This window comes from Eublepharis macularius, chromosome 5, assembly GCF_028583425.1.
Source record: "Eublepharis macularius isolate TG4126 chromosome 5, MPM_Emac_v1.0, whole genome shotgun sequence".
Classification (NCBI taxonomy): domain Eukaryota; kingdom Metazoa; phylum Chordata; class Lepidosauria; order Squamata; family Eublepharidae; genus Eublepharis; species Eublepharis macularius.
Genome location: NC_072794.1, coordinates 17017646 through 17036805, shown reverse-complemented (window position 1 = coordinate 17036805; position 19160 = coordinate 17017646). Strand labels below are relative to the sequence as shown.

Below are 19160 nucleotides of genomic sequence, written 5' to 3'. Positions count from 1 at the left end.
CCATAGACTGACAGGACACTTGTCTTTATACATATAGATGTCCAAAGGGCCTGGACATATGAGGAAGACCCATGGTAGCGTGGGCCATGTTAAGAAGTGGATTCCTATCATACAGTCTCTAGAAAAGGCTGGTGGTGTTGCTGCTGCCCCAATGCCAAAGGCATCTAGGCAAAGAGGGAGATCAGCCAGTGTATGAGTTAGAACAGGGGACTGGAAAGACATGGGTTCAAATTCCCACTCTGCCATGAAAGACATGGTTGAACTTGGTTAAACGGTTTTCTTTCAGAAATATTAGTATATCTGAGTTTTGTTTTTGCTTTTTTTTCCCTGGTAGTTGTAGGATTATTTTTTTACATTTATCAGGTTCTTGTGTAATAAAAAGAGTTGTGATTTATTTTAAATAAAACCATTTACTCTGAGATGTCCTGTTTCTTCAGCTGGCAAAAGATCTGATGTCTGACCAATAATATTTCCTTGTTCTGTAAGAGAGAAGATGTGCATCCTCTTCCGTCTCTGTCCACGCCTCCACTTCCACCCAGCCCTCAGCAGCAACACAGGCCGCACACTAAGCCTACGAGCTTCCTTTTTTGCCCATGGAGTAGCACAGACTGTTCAGAGAGAAACTGACTATACAGTTTTATATCCATTGGAGTGACATTTTAGAGTTCCTATTTACTCTAGAATCTATACATTCTTTCAGGAAACACAAAACTGGAGCCATTTTCAAAAAAATACTGACAATATCACTCTACAAATAACCTTGGATATTCCTTACACAGATTTCTGTATTAATGTGCAACAGCAAACAAAATTAATTTATGCCAAAGAATGTACTGATGCTCCAATTGTGTTAATAAAAAAATGGATATGGGTCCCTCTGATGAACAAGAAAATACCAATTTTTTTTATTAATCTTTGCATTAGTAACTATTTCTTTGACGTTGTTTGTTAGTTTGACTATGCCTCCTGTTTGAGCTTAAGAGGCTGAGAAATTTTTTTACTCTTGCTCAGTGAATAGGAAAATATACTGTAAAATGTTCTTGCTGCTACTCTGTTGTAATATGGTTTTTGGTTACTGCATTCATTATTATTCCTGTATTATGTCTATCTTGAGTTAGTAAACATTTAGCATATAAATTGTTGAAGTGGTTTGTTACGACCCTTACTTTCTCTTGGGTAGATTTTTCTTTTAATCTTTCCCTTAACACCCTTTGGGTAGTTTGCTGCCACCAGGAATATTATATTCCAAGATATTTTATTTAAGTTTTCCCTTTTGTACCATGCCTAAGCATCAGGCTCCTTCATGGTTCTATGTGGCCCTGAGGATAGGAATGGGATATAGCAATGACAGCTACTCTGGGATATAACAAAACAAAATAAACTTTTATTTAGTCAAGAAGCATATTGGTTTCATAAAAGTAGTTCTTGGTTCTTAAAGTTACTTCATTTAAGCTCATTCATACAGATCTTTTCTAAGGCTTCACACACAGCCTCTTTCTCTGACTCAATATTTCTCTCACGGAAATGCTTAAAACTCCTCAGGCAGCACACAGCCAGCCTCTCTTTCTCTAACTCCTATTCACAGAAATATTAAACCTGCTCAGGCAGCACACAGCTGGCCTCTCTTTCCCTAACTAAGTGTTCTTTCACAAACATGCTCAGTTCAGGTTCCACACAGGTTATATTTCCCTCATAAATACTTCAACATACTTAGGCAGCACACAGCTAGCCTGCTTTCTTCTGACTGAAACTTTTGCTCTCCACTCTCAGTCTAAACTGCATTCACTCCACCCACACTCTCAGTCATCAACCAATCATATCATTCACTCATTCCTCTCTTTCACCCCCACTCTTCACCTATCTCACCAAGCATTTAAAGATACATGCACACATTTACTTGAAATCACTACATGGTTCTTTGGACGTTGGTCAGATAATTTTAATTTCCCAATAGAAGGTTACAACTCGGGAGAGTTATGAGATCTTTCTCTCCTCTGTAAGGGTTGTTTTACCCTTGACATTGAGAGACAGCACTTTCACTTGACCCAAGTATACCCAGAAAAAGTCCCAGTATAAAAGTTCAGCAGGTAGTATTGTGTTGGTTTGCACACTCAAAGGGATGCCTCGAGAGGCTCGGGACAAACTTGGGAATCTATTCAGGTTGTCTCTTTTTCATCGTTCTCGCTGTCTTCTGAGTCACTCCTCGCGTCTTTTTCAATCTGCAAGAGAATCAAGACTTTCATCACCAATCTCGGCTATCTGTACTTTTCCTTTGCCTATGGCTATGAAACTCATGGGTAACCTTGGTCCGGTCGTTCCTTTTCAGCATAAGCATTCTCTCAAGTTTATTGCAAGAATAAAATTCAGAAAATCATGTGCTTTGTGAAGAGTAGATGAGAGACGTAATGTGAGAAGTGAATGAATGATAGCAATGAAGCTATCATTGCTTCTGTACCACATTGACTTAAAAGAATATGTCTAGGATGGGCTCAGAAACCGCTGTTCACTGGCAGCTCTGGGGTCCAATGAGAATTCATGGTGGTTTGGGAGGAACTGGTGCCATGGTTGTTTTGGAAGCTTTAGCAGTTTTCTTCTTATTGGGTGAAAAATCAGGTTTAAAGTAAGCAAGCATCAAGTCACAGATAAGGCCAGAAACATAGGGGAACAGTTCCCGGATTTGACCAAAAAGGTCCTAGAGGGTGTTTCTACACACAGAAACAGAGCAGGCCTGGCCTCTCCACTAAACAATGCTGAAAAGGAGTTTACAGTGCAATCTTAAGCAATGTTACTCCAGTCAATGGGCTTAGACTGGAGTAACTCTTTTTAGGATTGTATTCTTGAAGACCCAGAATAGCATACCCTTGGTGAAGGCCAAGAAACAAAGCAGTAATACAACTATACGGCCTTGTCTAGATTAGAAGCCGTCTAACCCGTATCAATAGATATTGTGTGTTTAAGCCCAGGTGCAGAAGCATTTAAGACTGACAAGAACTTCCATCTTCCAGAAGTGAAGATATATTTCCCAAAGATGGGGAGTAGAGGTGGACACAGAGCAGAAAATGGACCTAAATTTGACACTTTCTGGCCTGGTTCATGGTTCACTGTGGTCAGAATTTTAGAGTTTGGATTGTTCTGAACCCAAACCTATAACAGAACTAGCTCTGGACTAAAAAGCAGCTTCCAAAAGAACTCTCACTTTGATTCATGTCCATTGAAACTGTGTGGGAGCTGGCAGAAGTCTGCAACAGCCTTTTTGTATAAATCAGGCATAATCTATAAAGGAGCATTAAATTAAAGGAAAGGTATTCAGTTCTGATATATAAGATTGATTGGAAAAGACCTAAGCCATGATATATGGGTGAAAGTTCACTCCTGGCCCCCTCCCTCTCTACCTAAGCAGAGAAGAATATTCACTTTTAGGCTTCATAAAGAATGCTGAGTAATGCATTCCACTAGGTACTGGGAATGGTTCCAAGCAAGGGCTATTCTAAGCCCCAAGGACAAGGAACACCCGAAGAGCCAAAGAACTGGCTCAACCCTATAGGCTAAAAAGGGTCATGTGACCATCCAGGCTAGAAGGGTCACTGGCCAATCAAGAACCAGCAGAATTATGGAGCCTCCTATGTTAAGGTGCCATCAACCAATCAGCTGTTAAAATGGTATTAACCAATCAGCCACCAACCAATCAGAAAGCTGAGGACTTCTCTATAAAAAGTCTAACCAAGGAGCTAGTCCTTGCCACTCCTTGGGGAGACGCATGCGATTGTGTCTACCAACTGGTGGCCACTGGGGAACCCACAAGAGACCCAAGTCGGTCCAGGGGTTCTCCAGAAGTTAAGCTGAAATACCTGCAGGAGATTTCTAAGTTAGCTATAAGGGTTTAATGTGTTAGGTGTTTGGATGTTAAGGTTTTAGTAAAAGTTATAAGTGTAAGTTAAGGACTGAGAACTTAGATTTATATAGGGGTTTCTATTATAGAATTGGAGTAAGTTTTGTGTAGGGTTTTATATTATTAAAGTTAAGTATTCTTTTAGTTAGCTCTCTCTCTGTCTAGCATAAGGTCTATAGGTTAAGATTCTGTAAACTGTATATCTGTAATCATTGCCAGTCTTGCCCCACGTATGTAATCTTTAAGGGCAGCTTGACCTAGTGCTGCTATAATGCAACTGTTAATGTCACATTACATTGTAATACTTTGCCAGTCTAAATAAACATTGAGACTAGTTAAGAACTTCTCTGTATAGGGGTGATCAATCAAGTAACTGGCAGGAGGGAAAGCCTGAGGAGGCTACGGGTCTGTCTTTGTTTGCTCCCCATGAGCCTTAGTGAGTGGTCTCAGAAGCAAATGAACCGAGGGCTGCAAGAAGGGGACCTGGAGGAGGGGTTCCCCATTTTCACCACAACCCCTCTAACACCCCCCAAAATTCTCATAACATTCACAAACAAGCGGATTGTGGGATTCACATTTTTCACAAACTTTGGTCCATTTGGGCCAGTCCATAAGTCCAGACATCCTGGTTCTGATCTATCAATTCCCTAGGCAACAGAGAAGATGTCCGCATACCTTCTGCAGCCCTTAAAAACTTGATAGGCAGCTGTCCCTGCCAAACTGAGAGCTCCCATTCTGTTCTATGAGAGCAAAAAGCAAGAATTAATTCCCTAGGCAATGGAGGGGGGTCATTCTGCAGCCATGGGAACACCAATCTTAGCCCTCAAAATCTTGATAAATAGCTCTGCCTGACAACCAGAGATCTTCCATTCTTCTCTATGCGAGGAAGGAGCAAGAATTAATTCCCTAGGCAAAGGCTGGGAAGGTGTCTGTGTGGTGAGTGAGGGGGCTCTTCCCCCACCCTTTTCTGTTTGATTTTGCTTCATTGCAACTTTTTGGTTGCAATGAAAGGGTTGCAATGGATGCAATGAAAGGTTATGTGGGCTAAGATTGGGGTTTCCATGGCAAAAAAAGGTCTGCAGACATTCTGGGTCTATGCTGCCTAGGGAATCAATGGATCAGCACCAGCCTGTGTTGCATCATGAAGCATTCACAAATTGAACGAATCAGCCCAAAAAGTCATGGATTTCATGAAAAACATGGTCCCACGAAATGCATTTTCGCAATACATGAATTGGCCCGATTCATCATGAAATTTGATTCGTATTTCAATTCATGCCCATGACTAGTGGGGAATCAAACTCAGTTCTACAGATTAGAGTCCTGCCACTCTGAACCACTACATCAAACTGGCTCTTGTGGCATCGGGTGAGATGACTACAAATCTTGCTGAGCATATGCAGAATGAATTCCCATACTGTGGTCTCACAATCAGCCCTGAAATATTGGGAGATTCTAGGTCCCATGACCTTATTGTTGGATTTTAATGAACACCCTCCTCTTGAGTTCCTACCTTGCCACACAGAATGAACTTGTACAGCATTTGGATGACCAAGTAACACCAGAAGAGGTGCAGCAAGTGTAGAACCATCAAGAGAGCATTCATGAAGTAGTAGCCAAAGAAGGGTTGGTAGAGTTCCATGAAGTAATAGTATGTGTTGTAGAGCACACTGTGGGACAAAGAAGGATGGAAATAATGAGAGGCTGAGATTCTCTACCATACTGCCTTTAGATCATTACCTCTTAGAGAGAGGACCTGCCTTTTTCTATATACTACTTATTCCTAAGGCAAAGGTCTGAGGAGGTGCCCTATTTGGGTGATCTCCCCAATCTTCTTCTCTTCAGTTGAATTTCCACTCAGTTTGGATCTCCAAATTACATGATTTTGTTCCTGAAGTTGAACCAACACATTAGGAATTTCAGTTGTTCCCATTTTTAAAAAATTGTACATGCACTGCATGAACACACAGATTTCCTCTACCGTTGGTTACTTCAGATTACTTGCATCTCCCAAACCGTACATTCTCAATGCTCTTTTGTGCATGGACAGAGCACTGCAAGAAGGTAATCTTGGTGACTCTGTGAACGAAGGTATTGCGATCCCTTCCTATTTGACCCATGAGCAAAGTTCAGGACTCGTATTTATGTTCTTTTCATTCCCTTATTCTTACACCAACTTAACTTAAATAAAGCCCGTAACTAAAAAGACTTCTGACACTTCTCTATAGTCTCTAGAAATGAAGCAACAAAATAAGTATGTATATGATCTGAATCTTCTATGAGGTATTGAACCTTTTGCTCTAATGTCACTAGAGGAAGCACAGTCTATTAATCAAAGCATGGAATAATTCATTTCAGCCATCAAGGCACATCACTGGAAGAAATGCACATTAGTGATGGTTTCATCACACACAAAAATAATCTCTAGCATTGGTTTGTTTGTTTTTTGCATTGTTTAAAGTTTCAACTATGGGCATGGTGCAAATCAGTAACTCAGAGGGGAAAGACAACAACAACAACAACAACAACAACAACAACAACAACAAGAAGTGTGTTTTTATACTGCTCTTCGGACAGAATACTGTCCCACTCGTAGCAGTGTTACTATTATCCTCAAAATAGAACTGGGAAGCTGGGGCTGAGAGGACTGACTTACTCAAAGCCAAATGCTAAGCTCATGGCAGTAATGGGATTTGAAGCAAGAGAGAGCTAACTCACAGCTCAACCCCTTAACCACTATGCTATTGCAGAAACACAAGTATTTTTTTTAAAAAAAAAATTTTTATTGGATTAGAAATCACTATAATATCCATTACAATCAATTTCCTTTAAATATTCCAGTTCTAACCCCCTCCCTTTCCCCCCCTTTTGTTGACTTCCAACAGTTTTCCAACCCCTTATCCATTTTTCCCCCTACTCATTTCAAACTTATTTTATTCTATTAAGCATATACTTTCACTCTCTTCTAAGCTTCTCTATTATAACACAGTGCTATCTCTATTCCCTTTCCCACTTATCAACTAAATATTACATTCCTGGCATATATTCTTTAATAATAACAGTCATTTGTCTAATTTTTATACTCTATATTCTATCTTATTCATTCTAGTCTCATCAATATGGGACAAACAATTTGTCCCTTATTCTACATAACTTTAAGTACTTCTATAAACATTGTATACATTCACTATAAGTCAATCAATTTAACTTATACTCTATATGTTGCTCTTTACTTCCTTCTATCTTATATTCATTCTATTTTGATTATATAATTTCTCCATTATACAGTTGTCTGCTGGAAATAATCTATCAATTTGACCCATACTCTACATATTTCTAGGTATTTCTGTAAACTCAATATACATTCGGCCAATTATCTGCCAGAAATAAAATTAGTTAGTTTCTATCCTTATAATTCTTATAATAACACCTCTATTACTTAATACTATATATAGTAGTCAAATAAAATAGTTGCTTAGAATTTCTCATTTAACTCTCCTCCCCTCGGTAAAGTCACTTCCCTCTTCTTTTGTTGTATTTCAGTAATTTTCAAACTGCCACAGTTCTCCTCCCACTTCCCATTTTTTCACCAAATATTGCTTCAACTTTTCCAAAATCCATGTTGAACTGTCCTGGATCAAGGTCTCTCAGTTTCCTTGTCATTTTGTCCATTTCCGCCATGTACAGCAATTTGTAAATCCAGTCCTCGATAGTTGGCACTTCTTGTACTTTCCACTTTTGCGCATACAAAAGTCTAGCCGCTGCTGTCATGTAAAATAACAATGTCCTGTATTGTGCTGGAATATCCTCCATTCCCAAGTTCAGTAGCAGGAGTTCTGGGTTCTTATTAACTTGAAATTGTAAAATCTCATTTATCACTCTTATTATTTCCCCCCAGTACTGCCTAGCTACCTCACAGGTCCACCACATGTGGTACAAAGATCCTTCATGCTTTTTACATTTCCAGCATTTATTAGACATGTTCAAATTCCCTAGCGCAATTTTCTTTGGTGTCAAATACCAACGATAAATCATTTTGTAGACGTTCTCTTTAATATTAGTGCATGTCGTGATCTTCAACGTATTTTTCCACAAGTATTCCCACGCCTCCATTGTTATTTCTTTATTAAAGTTTATAGCCCACTTCACCATTTGCACTTTAACTGTCTCATCTTCTGTGTACCATTTTAACAACACTTTATAAGTCTTAGAGATTTCCTTTTTATCCTCTTGTAGAATTACCTCCTCTAATTCCGAATTCTCCATTCTTACCCCTCCTTTCACACAGTCCGAGTTATAAAGATCTCTAATCTGTCTATATTGAAACCAATCGTAACTTGGAGACAACTCATCTTGCGTCTTTATTCTTAGTTTAGAAAATTCTATTCGTGTTATCTCCTTGTACGTTAAGCACTGTTGTTCATTATCTACAGTTCTCGGATCTATTACTTCGTAAGGAACCACCCAGGAGGGAATTCCTTCCTGTACAGATACACAAGTATTGAACATGTGGCATTTTTACTCTTAAACCTGGATGCTCACACTATACTTTATGTAGTATGGGGGTGGGGCTAACAAGAAATGTCTATCCCATCCTGTCTAGCTGCCCCACAGTAGCTCCTCTCCACCTCCACTAATGTGTCTGAAACCCAGCTAAGGTAGCAGCTAGAATCAGACAGACTGGAAAGTTGCAGAAGGGGCTTAGAAATGTGACCAGAACTGAAACTTACTAGGAGGGGAAAAGCCTCAGGCGAGTGAAGAGGTAAATGATGGCGAATGCAATGAAGAGTGTGTTACAAGTCCAGTGCCATTTCAGGTAGTTGAAGACCTTGGCAGGCTAGGGATGGTGGAGACAAAAAGTACATAAATCAAAAGGATCCTATCTAGCAGTCAAGGATACAGCTACACACATTCCAGTTTTAAATTACTGCCAAAGATCAAGGTAAATCCAGAAAGGAAGGCTATGTTAGTCTACTGCAAAACAAAACAGAAGTCCAGAGACACCCAAAAGACTATCCACATTTATTCCAGCATTGAGCTTTTGTAAGTCAGAGCTCATTTCTTCAGATGGTATGAAGAAGAAATCATATTCCACTCCTTTTATAGAGAAAGATACAGATGGGAAGGGAAGAGTTTGAGTGAGAGACAGACTTGATCAAAAGATATTGGAAATTCTTTCTCTGGAAAACGTGCAAATGGTTATGGTCTCTGTCTATTGCACTTTCATCCCATCCTTCCTCCAAAGGACTCAGAGTGGTATACAAGGTTCTCAGTTTTATCCTCAGAACCACCCCTTAAGGTAACCTAGAACAAGAAAGACTGGCCAAATGTCTCCATGTAAGCCTCATGGCTGAGTAGAGATTAGAACCCAGATCTCTCTGGTCTCAACCAGTAGTTCTATATGACACTGCATCTATTGACAGTTGCCAATCAGAAATCTACAAGAGGTTCACATAAGTAAGGCACTCTGGGTGTAAGCCACTCCCTTATTCTTGATCTACAGTATCAAATAATAACCATTAAACTACATACAATGTTGGCAAATGGAATAGAATATTAGGCATTTAACTAAGCCTTAAAAAACAACCCTGCATTGTATGTGGATGTATATGTGACACTTGTTTCTTTGCAGAAAGAATGTATACCCCCTAGAAACACTTGCACCTTCTGCTCCAGTCAAGCAGGTTTCTAAAAAAAAGATGAGGAACCCAAAGACATCTTCCCTTCTGTGGGGGGTAGTGAGCCTCTCTCACCTCCAGGAAACAGTCAGAAGCATCATGGATGATCATGACCAGGGTGCCGATGCGGAGATAGTTGGCGCAGAATGAGTAAGTGATGAGAAAGATGGTGGCGGCATGGTGGAGGATTCGCTGATTAATGTCCTGTAGTGGGCAGGGGAAAGGAGACAGCTGAGGGGCCACCGGGGACACGAATTACAGAAGCAAACCCAAGCAACACTTCACATTGGTTTTATGCTTTATGAGGGATCAATTAGAGCAAGAGGATCCTTCCTGTCATTAGTGATGACACATACACTAACCAAGATCTTCCTGCAGCACATGCACGTCTCACAATCGCAGGAAGTATCATATTGTGGTTTGAATACACAAGAAGGAAAGGCACGATTCTTGCAATGAGAGCACTGCCTTGAGGCACTTCCACCTCGTGGCACTTGAATAATGGTCACAGACAAGCCATGTGCCAAAACCCAGCCTCTCAAAACTACTTTTAAACCCCACTGATTTCGTGGGGAGATTAAAAGGTGCGTGTTGGACATTCATGTTGAAATGAAATCTTGGGTGAAATCTGCTTAACTGTGGCTGGATCTTACCCGTTTCCTGTCAGAAGTTCTGCAACCATAACTGAGAACAGCTCCTTCTCACCATTTGTCCATTGCCACCTGACTGTACCCCAGGAATGTGGAATTCTCTTTTTAATTAGAAAGGAGGATTTGGAGCAGCTAGTTAAACACAGGAAAATGTCTAAAATGTATTCATTCTTATTCCCATTTAGTAAGTTTCCTTCCTGCCTATGAGAATCAGGGATAAGAAGATGTCCCCCCTCTCCCCTTCCTACATTTTCTGGAATTTCTCTTTCTGCTGCATTTTTTTCTTTCTAAATTGCTGTTAAACTAGAAAAAACTCTGAAATTAACTCTAGAGCCAGTTTGGTGTAGTGGTTAAGAGCAGTGGGACTCTAATCTGGAGAGCCGGGTTTGATTCCCCACTCCTCCACTTGAAGCCAGCTGGGTGACCTTGGGCTAGTCACGGCTCTCTGGAGCTCTCTCAGCCCCACCCACCTCACAGGGTGGTTATTGTTGTGGGGATAATAATAGCATACTTTGTAAACTGCTCTGAGTGGGCCTTAAGTTGTCCTGAAGGGTGGTATATAAATCGAATGTTTTATCATCATCATCATCATCATCATCATCATTATTACAACAATTGAATCATCTGCAGTTTGCAAAATGTTCTTCTGTTATTTGCAGCTATTTCCCACTCTGTGTCACCAGTAAATTAAAGCTCATGGACTTAATGAAAGACCAACTAACAAACTTGGTACCATTGTATATAGGATTGCACCAAAAATCTTTTTCCTGCATGGTGTTTTACTGATGTGCATTTGTACACTCCTAACACACCATAAAAACCCACCATGAAGCATTAATAATATAATACTTCTTGTGGTGCTTTTGATGATGCACACATCTGTCCTTACACATTGTTATGTTTACATTTACGTTTATGTTTATGTATCTGTCCCTACACATTATTATGCTTTCCCAGCCATGATGAAACCACATGAAAGCATATATACACATTTATTTATTTAAATATTTACATCTCACCTTTCCTCATAGCTCTAGGCAACTGGCTAATCATAGTTTAACATGCACAGAATACAAATTTTAAAAACCCTAAAAATGCTCTCAATCTACAGATGCCTAATTAAATGTCCAAGCAAATAAGAAGGACACACAGAGCCTCATGAAACACCAAAAATCCACTCCTCTCCTCTACAGGAACACATTTCCTAGGGAGGGAGCTAGGATAGAAAAGGCACCAGCTCCAATGGATGCCAGGTGAGCTACCTTAAGTGCCGAGACAGCCAGAAGGGGCAGCCTGAAGTCGGTAGCTGACATGTGGATACATGGGGAGAAATTTTAGGTACTGTGAGGTTCTGGTTACAGTTGCTGCACTTTATACAAATTAGATGCCATGTTGAGATTTTAATTGTGTTTTTATATGATATTTTGTGATATTTATTATGTATTGTATGTTTTGGTTGTACCCAACCTGAGCCTGCTTGTGGGGAAGACAGACTAAATATCTAATCTAATCTAATCTAATCTAATCTAATCTAATCTAATCTAATCTAATCTAATCTAATCTAATCTAATCTAATAAATAAATAAAATAAAATAAATAAATAAGTGGGTCTTAGACCTTGGAGCGTGTGACAAACAGGAGATTATCTGGCACTTAGTTGTCTATAGTCAATCCTCTGCCAAGGCCAAGGTAGACTGGAAGGCCTCAATAACACATTGAAGCGAATTGTTGAGCAAGAGAGAAAGTTCTCTGAGGAGGTTTATTTTTTAATCTCAGAGACAGTAGACCATAGATTAGAGTGGTGAGAAAAGGGGGGAGCTCTGTGAGGAACTATGGAAGTTTAGAACCCTGGTGAGCCAGATGAGTGGATCCAGGTTACTGTTTGCCTGTCATTTTGAAAAAAGGCAATGCCGAACTACAAAACTTAACTACTCATACTGCTCTTTCTCTTGCTGATAGAGAGATTGACTAGTGGGTGATCATTTAAGGATAGTGATGCCTATCAGAGAGAAAATCTGAAAGCAAAGGACTATGTCATCTGCCTTGAGTCTCAGTGAGAAAGGCGGACTATAAATGACATACTTAAATCAATAAAATAAATAATAAAATGATAAGCAGCGTGTCTCACAATTTATGAAATAACAACCTGAATGGTTGCTTGTGAAGTTATATCTTTATAAAGTATTAAAATCTGAACCTTCTTCCCGCAAACTAACTGGCCCTTCTTCTAAAGGAGAAAATAAATGACTTCTTTTTACCTTCACGTTCTGCCTTCTGTGAACTAACTACTGCATACATACCAATGGCTTTAATAATATTTGTGCCTCCCATCAAAGAGTAAAGGGAGATAGTTACAAAACTAGAGGCTGCGCCCTTTGTCATCAAAGTAATTCAAGGCACACCAGCAGAAAGACTAGCTCCATCACAAACAACAGACTGGTGAGGGGATAAAGTAAGTTGAACTCAACTTAGAAACAAACTGGCAGCCAATGCAGATGTTTTAAAACAGGAGAGAGAGAGATGTCCCTATCCAGCATAGAACACGTTACAGCAATCCACGTGTGAGGAAAGAAACTCATCATGACTCTTGGCCAGATTGATTGAGTCTAAGAAATGAAATAGTTGGCAAACGAAATGCCTCTTATAGGAAGCACTCTTGGCATCAACCTTCTTTTCAAACACCAAGGCCAGGTCCATGAGTGCACCCAGACTCTTACAGGCTCTGCAAATGCAAACAACACTCCATCCAGCAAAAAAAAAAAAGGGTCCAGCCCCTTCAACACAGCAGCCTTCCTCCCTGGCATTACCTCTGTCTGTCTAGACAGGAGGAACATTCTGATATTATCTCAATGATCTCTCCTTCCTACGCTTTGTTTTAATTGCCACTTTTGTTCTGTGTGTGTATTTTAGCCTTTGGCTTTGTTTTAATGATGTACTTTTGTTTGGTTTTAATAGTTTTTAAGATGTGTTTTGATTATGTATTATTTTCATTTGTTCACTACCATGGCAGTCCTGATCAAGGTCGAAAGATGCAGTATAAATTTTATAAAACAATTGAAAATGCCAGCAGACTGGGATAAAAGGAGAGCTCTTTAACCGGGCCAGGGATGAAACAGGAGGATGGTTCTGTCCTTCCAGGGATCACAAGCAGGCTTCCATGATGATGCAAGCTGTCCTACTGGTCCCATATCTGAGACCCTCAGAGGTAACCAAAGAGATGGTGGAGGGGCAGGATGCAGGCTCGGATGGGTGTCTCTTAGGATCCATCTCCCCACTCACCTTCCTCTTCACATCAAAAGGTAAGGTGATGACCATGGAGCAGTAGAATGAAAGCTGCAGCATGTAGTAGGCAGCGATGGAAGGGACAAGTGGCTGGAAAGGAAGCAAATCCTGAAGTGAGGATTCATCTGATTGCCACCTATGCTTCTTTACTTTGCAGGAAGGAATCCAATCACCGTGGCTTCTCCTAAGACAGCAATGGGGAAACCTAGCTGATTTTCACCCTTTTGGATGTGGACATCTAGTGGCCCAAGGAGTACCTCCCCCTTCCCCAGTCACAGAAATGCCATACCACCAGCACCAAAGATTGAACATCTTTACAGGGAACAAAGTTCAACAGGCAAAAGCCAACCATTTTGGGGGTACTAATCTAGTCCCACATCTGGCTTCCAATGCCTCTGGATACACCACAAGCAGCATCTGATTATTCAGAGGCAGATACTCTCTGTGCCTGGAGCTTCCATTTAACTATCAAGGCTTAAGGGAGGCACTCAAACATTAAACTCTCCATTGTCTTAAGTAATTGGTGAAATACCAGCAGGGAAGGGTGCCAGATGCAAATCTTTTCAGAGCCAATTAAAAGCCTTTGAAAAGTCTTCTCTTTGTGGCCACCCACTGTACCACTGATGATGGGGACATGCAAAAGACTTATGAGACAGAAGAGATAAAGGCGGGATGGCAAAAATGGAAACTGAACTTTTTGAGGGAGCATGCTAAACACCTGCACAGGAGGGAGAGATCCTTCAGGCACTGCATTTGGAGAGTGTTTAGATGTCCAAGATCATGAACGGGTCTCAGAAAATAGCGAAACCAGGGCAGATGGAGCAGCTCATTTTTTGCAACTGTGCTTTGGAACAGTGTCAGTGTCTCTATGCTTGTTACCACATTAAGGATTCCTTGGCCATTTACCTGCTGCGGGTACCCAGTCCAGCACTCTCGGTAGTCCCAGAACCAGGATTTCTGCAATGAGACAGAACTTTAGAGAACCACATCCCACCACCTGATACGCTAGTCAAATGGAAGGTTGACATTAGAGATGGGAACAAAACAGAAAAAAACCCAACCGTGTGGTTTGTGGCTCATTGCATTTCACAAATCACAACCCACGAACTTTCACGAACCTACCCCAGTTCATGAACCGGTTTGTTTGGTTCATGAAAACATCATATCCAGATCACCAAATTGTCACTTCCAGGTCATCAGAAAGTCACTTCCAGGCCAGCAGAAAGCCACTTCCGTGTCAGCAGAAGGTCTGCAGGAACTCCATCCCCTGTTGCCTAGGAAACTGATTGATCAGTGCCAGGCTGTCTGCAGTGACGAACCAAAAAAAACTAACCAAATGAACCAGCCTAAAATTTATGAAGTTTCCTCAGAAATGGGCTCTGATGAACCACTGGTTCATAGATTACAAACTGGCCTGGTTCATCATGAACTTTGTTTCGTACTTCAGTTCGTGCCCATCTCTACTTGACACAAAGAGTTGGAGACATCTAGATGGAAGTGTAGGATGTTTTGAGAGACAGGACTGACTCCAGCTCCAGCTCTGCTCAGAAACAACCAATGAGAAGTGGCAGAATGCTGGGCCAGTGATAGCTGGGGTCTGTTGGAAGAAGTTAGGGAGGGAGAGAAGGCTTTGGAAAAGCTGAGAGAAGGCAGCAGAGATATTGCTGGCTTTGACAAACCTCTTCTATTCCATTGAAACATTTTTTACTTAACCCCAGTATATTTATGAATTTAAAAACATTCACTCTTACGTTCCATCTTTTAAATTCAGTTTAGTTTTGTTTGGTTTAACCCTGACTGGCTTGGAGAGTGCACTCAAGTCAGAGAGCCATGCTGCAAGAGACGAAGTTCACGAGTCTGTGCGAGTGAATTGAATGGCGTCTGTTCCTGCCTGCCCGTCTCTATTTTGCCAAAACTGAACATGTGTTCTGTGCCTCTGATCCATCGCTAAACATGCAGTCATACTGGCGAGTGTCCGCAGTCATTATCATCGAGTCCCCTTTGCAGAGTGGCAGGGTTTTTTCCTTCTGCTTCTCTCTTCCCTTTTCTGGAAGTGTTTTTTTCCCTCAGCTCAGGTAGATGGCACTCACAGCTACTGTTTATTCAGCTACAGGAGAACTGTCAATCTACCCTGCCAATTTGGTGGCATGGGATGAGGGAGCACAGTTTCCAAGATGAGCAAAATGCCCCCTCATTTCAGAGCTGCAATTTTCCACAAACTATACCAAATTATCTTACAACAATGTTCTCCCCCTTCTATCTAGTTTCATATACCCGACAGGGTGATTGTGAGGATAATTTGGGGAAAGGAGGAGGTGTATATGTTCCTTAGGAGAAGGGTGGGATAAAAAGACACTAAATGGACAGAACTATAAATCAGTTTTAAAAGGTCAATATTGCAGATGTGCAGGGTTTAACTCTTCTCCATATGCCTGCCTTTGCTGGCCAGAACTGATCCAAAGAAAGCATGAAATAAACTGATAGGGAGGGGTGTTACCCCTTGCCCCTTCCCACTGTCCTCAGGGTAGAAATCCCCCCACTGAACTGTTATCTGTTTTCATCACATCCATCTCCCTGAGCAGCTGATCTGCAGTAAGGGGGGCTGCAAAGGCAGTAGGGCACCTGCCTTCACCCTCACCTGCTAATCTGCGGAAGCAGCCAGGCAGGGAGGAGGAGAGCACACCCGCCTTCTCAGACACAACATAGCAAAGCTCCATTTGGGGCTGCCTATCAAGACAGTTGAGAAATTTTCCACATGTTCACAAACTAATATTCAATATTCTAAGGGGGGACTGCTGAATTGCTTTTTACAGCCACAGGGCACTATCTGTATGTATCATGTATGTATTCATTCATACCCCTCTTTTTCTACCTAAAAGAACAGGCAGGTTTATATGAAAGCTGAATATCCCTCCTGTATCCAGGTCACAAACCACTCAGTATAGTACTCTGACATTTATTTTAGATCAAGCAAAAATTCACAGATGATCATTAAGTTCAAGCATGATATGATCATGATTAAAGGGATGCCACTGTATGCTTATAACATGGCTGACCATACGGGGAAGTCTTCTCCTGAGGAAACCCCAAAGGAAAGCATCTCAGCCAAAGATCCAGAGAAAGTAGCCATGTTAGTCTGTAGTAGCAAAACAGTAAAGGGTCCAGTAGCACCTTTAAGACTAACCTACTTTATAGTAGCATAAGCTTTCTAGAACCGCAGGTCTCTTCGTCAGATGTGTGTGACAAAGAGAACTGTGGTTCCAGAATGCTTAAGGCACTAAAAAGATTCTTAATCTTAAAGGTGCTACTGGGCTCTTTAGCATCTCAGCCGCTCTGCTTTTCTGGCACTAGAAGTGCCCCTCTCCCCATGCCCCCCAAGGATTTCTTTTAAGTCTTTACCCAAAAAAAGGTGGGGGTGGAAGGGGGAAGGATATTTCCACAATGGAATGGCCTAGCAGGGCTCAAGGCAGGGCTCTGTCTCCAACGGTGCCTAGAGGCAGAGTGACCAGAGCGCTCACTCACTCGCATCGTCTGCAGCATGGCCCCTTCCTTCCTTCAGCGATCCCTCCCTGCGTCTGGCTGGCAAGCCAGCTCCAGTTGCTGGGGGGGGGGGCTGGCAGACCTGGAGGAGCTTCCGGCAGCCATGAAGGGCTCTGCGCTGAGCTGAGGGCTCATCAATGGTCCTCCATGGGCTGGTTATAACTTATAACCTCTCTCCAGTGTATAATTTGTTAAAGTTTTTTAAAGAAGACTGCATCATGTAGGCAACTGACAATCTATAATCTACAGAGAGGGAGAGGGGTTGAAGAACTCTGCACAAAAACTACCAAATGCTTTTCAACCCACACTGCTTTTAGTTAAGAGTCCAGTAGCACCTTACAATAGCACCATAAAAGGCATGTAGGAGCTACTATGCATAGGAGCACCACCTGGGGGGCTAAAGGTTTAAAATATTCTCCACACAGAAAAATCAATGAAAAAGAATTAACCATGTGCAAACTCAAGGTGCTTTATGGGATACCTCCCTCGGTAAGGGAGGAACAAGGAAGAAACCCGTGCAAGGATGGGCACGGGATCCACAGCAATGTGATCACGGCATGCAAGTGAATAGGAAAAGGGGGAAACACGTGTAAGTCATTTCACGTGTCAAACACGTGAAATTTTTCACTTGTAGCTTGGCTCAGAGTTGACTTATGGCAACCCCTGGTGGGATTTTCATGGCAAGATGCTAACAGAGGTGGTTTGCCATTGCATGCATCTGCAATCCTGGTCTTCGGTGGAGGTCTCCCATCGAATTACTAACCAAGACGGACCTAGCATAGCTTCTGAGATCTGATGAGATCTGCCCCACCTGGGCTATCCAGGCCAATGTTTCCCATATATTAGAACTCTATTTTTCCAGCTTTTACTATTGAACCACCAGAACAACTGGATGGAGATTTCTGAGGCCCTGTTGTGGTGGTTTCTGGAAATGATAACAAGCTGTGCCATGTCACCAGAGAATAGGAATTTCTAACTTTCACTGGGAGCTTCTGCTCTCACCAAAATAAACACTTTCTCCCCTTCCCAAGTAGCCTTCCCATCAAAGAGAGAAACACCATATTGGTGGCATCATCCACAAACCAGCTGGCTTCCATTTGGAAAACAGTTTATCTTTATTGAGACTCGTTCAATGCCACCTCTTCAGAGTCACAGTCAAGGCAGCATTCAATTAAAAAGCACAATATATTTTCAGAATCCCCTAAATTTACTGGGAGGGGTTTCCATACTCACATCATGCAGGACAATCAGGCCTGTGATGAAGGTAGTTACATAGAAGGTGCTCCTCCAGCTGCAAAACAAGCAGAGAAAGAGAAGACCCATAACTGAAACAGAAATTTTCTTAATGCACATTCCTATGGGAACCAGAGTAGATGAGCCAAAACTGGAGTGAAATCGTCCCTACGACTCACTCCAGTCAACAGCCTGGCAGCAGCATTCTGCACGAATTGAAGTTTCCAAACACTTCTCAAGGGCAGCTCCAAGGAGAGACAATTGCAAGAAATGAGATCCACCCTTCTTCCGAATCCCTTTCTGATCTCATTCAGTAGCATGACATCCTTCATTGCTCACCTGGCTTCACAGAATTTCCTTGTCAAGTTGGACTGGTCTTGTTTGAGACGGGATCGAAACCATCTCTCCACCTCCCGGTGTTGAAGGTCACACTGCTTGGCCAATATATTCAGCTCACTCTAGGCAAAAAAGGCCCAAAACTACAGTAAGAAAAGTGATAAGCATTCCAAGAAAGTTAAGTTTTGTATGACCACAACATCTAAATACAGTATTCCAAAATATTCCCTTCATATAAAAAAACTAATATACAAGGAAGAAAGCTAGACCAAAACCTTCTGCCCTCCACAGAATGTAATTCAGGTGCTGTGTGCTAGGAATTTAAGACCTCTTCATATTAAAAGTCCCTACTGGTAGAAAAGAGGAACGTCAGAATGAAAAAAAAATCTAGCTCACTTCCTTGGGGTACTCCCAAAGACTGCAGAGTACATTGTTTAGAGATGTAACACACTGAAAGGTTTTCTCACAGACTTATCATGACTTCTTGATCAGAAACCTATGGAGACAATGATCCACTTTGTCACAACTGAGCTATTCAGAAGGAAGAAGCAG

General features: G+C 41.5%; 1 protein-coding gene across 4 annotated transcripts in view; it reads right to left on the bottom strand.

Annotated features, from left to right (window-relative positions):
* Positions 1–1417: 1417 nt before the first annotated feature.
* LOC129330088 (ceramide synthase 4-like) overlaps positions 1418–19160 on the bottom strand; it is a 74117-nt gene continuing 56374 nt past the window's right edge. For all 4 annotated transcript variants that reach the window (XM_054979973.1, XM_054979974.1, XM_054979975.1 and 1 more), the window contains 8 exons: positions 18612–18730; positions 18273–18330; positions 14406–14456; positions 13497–13589; positions 9643–9771; positions 8620–8726; positions 5403–5559; positions 1418–2219 (listed from right to left, as the gene is read on the bottom strand). In XM_054979973.1, the coding sequence (XP_054835948.1) occupies positions 2157–2219; positions 5403–5559; positions 8620–8726; positions 9643–9771; positions 13497–13589; positions 14406–14456; positions 18273–18330; positions 18612–18730 (777 nt within the window). In that variant the 3' untranslated portion in view covers positions 1418–2156. The remainder of the gene's footprint in view (positions 2220–5402; positions 5560–8619; positions 8727–9642; positions 9772–13496; positions 13590–14405; positions 14457–18272; positions 18331–18611; positions 18731–19160) is intronic.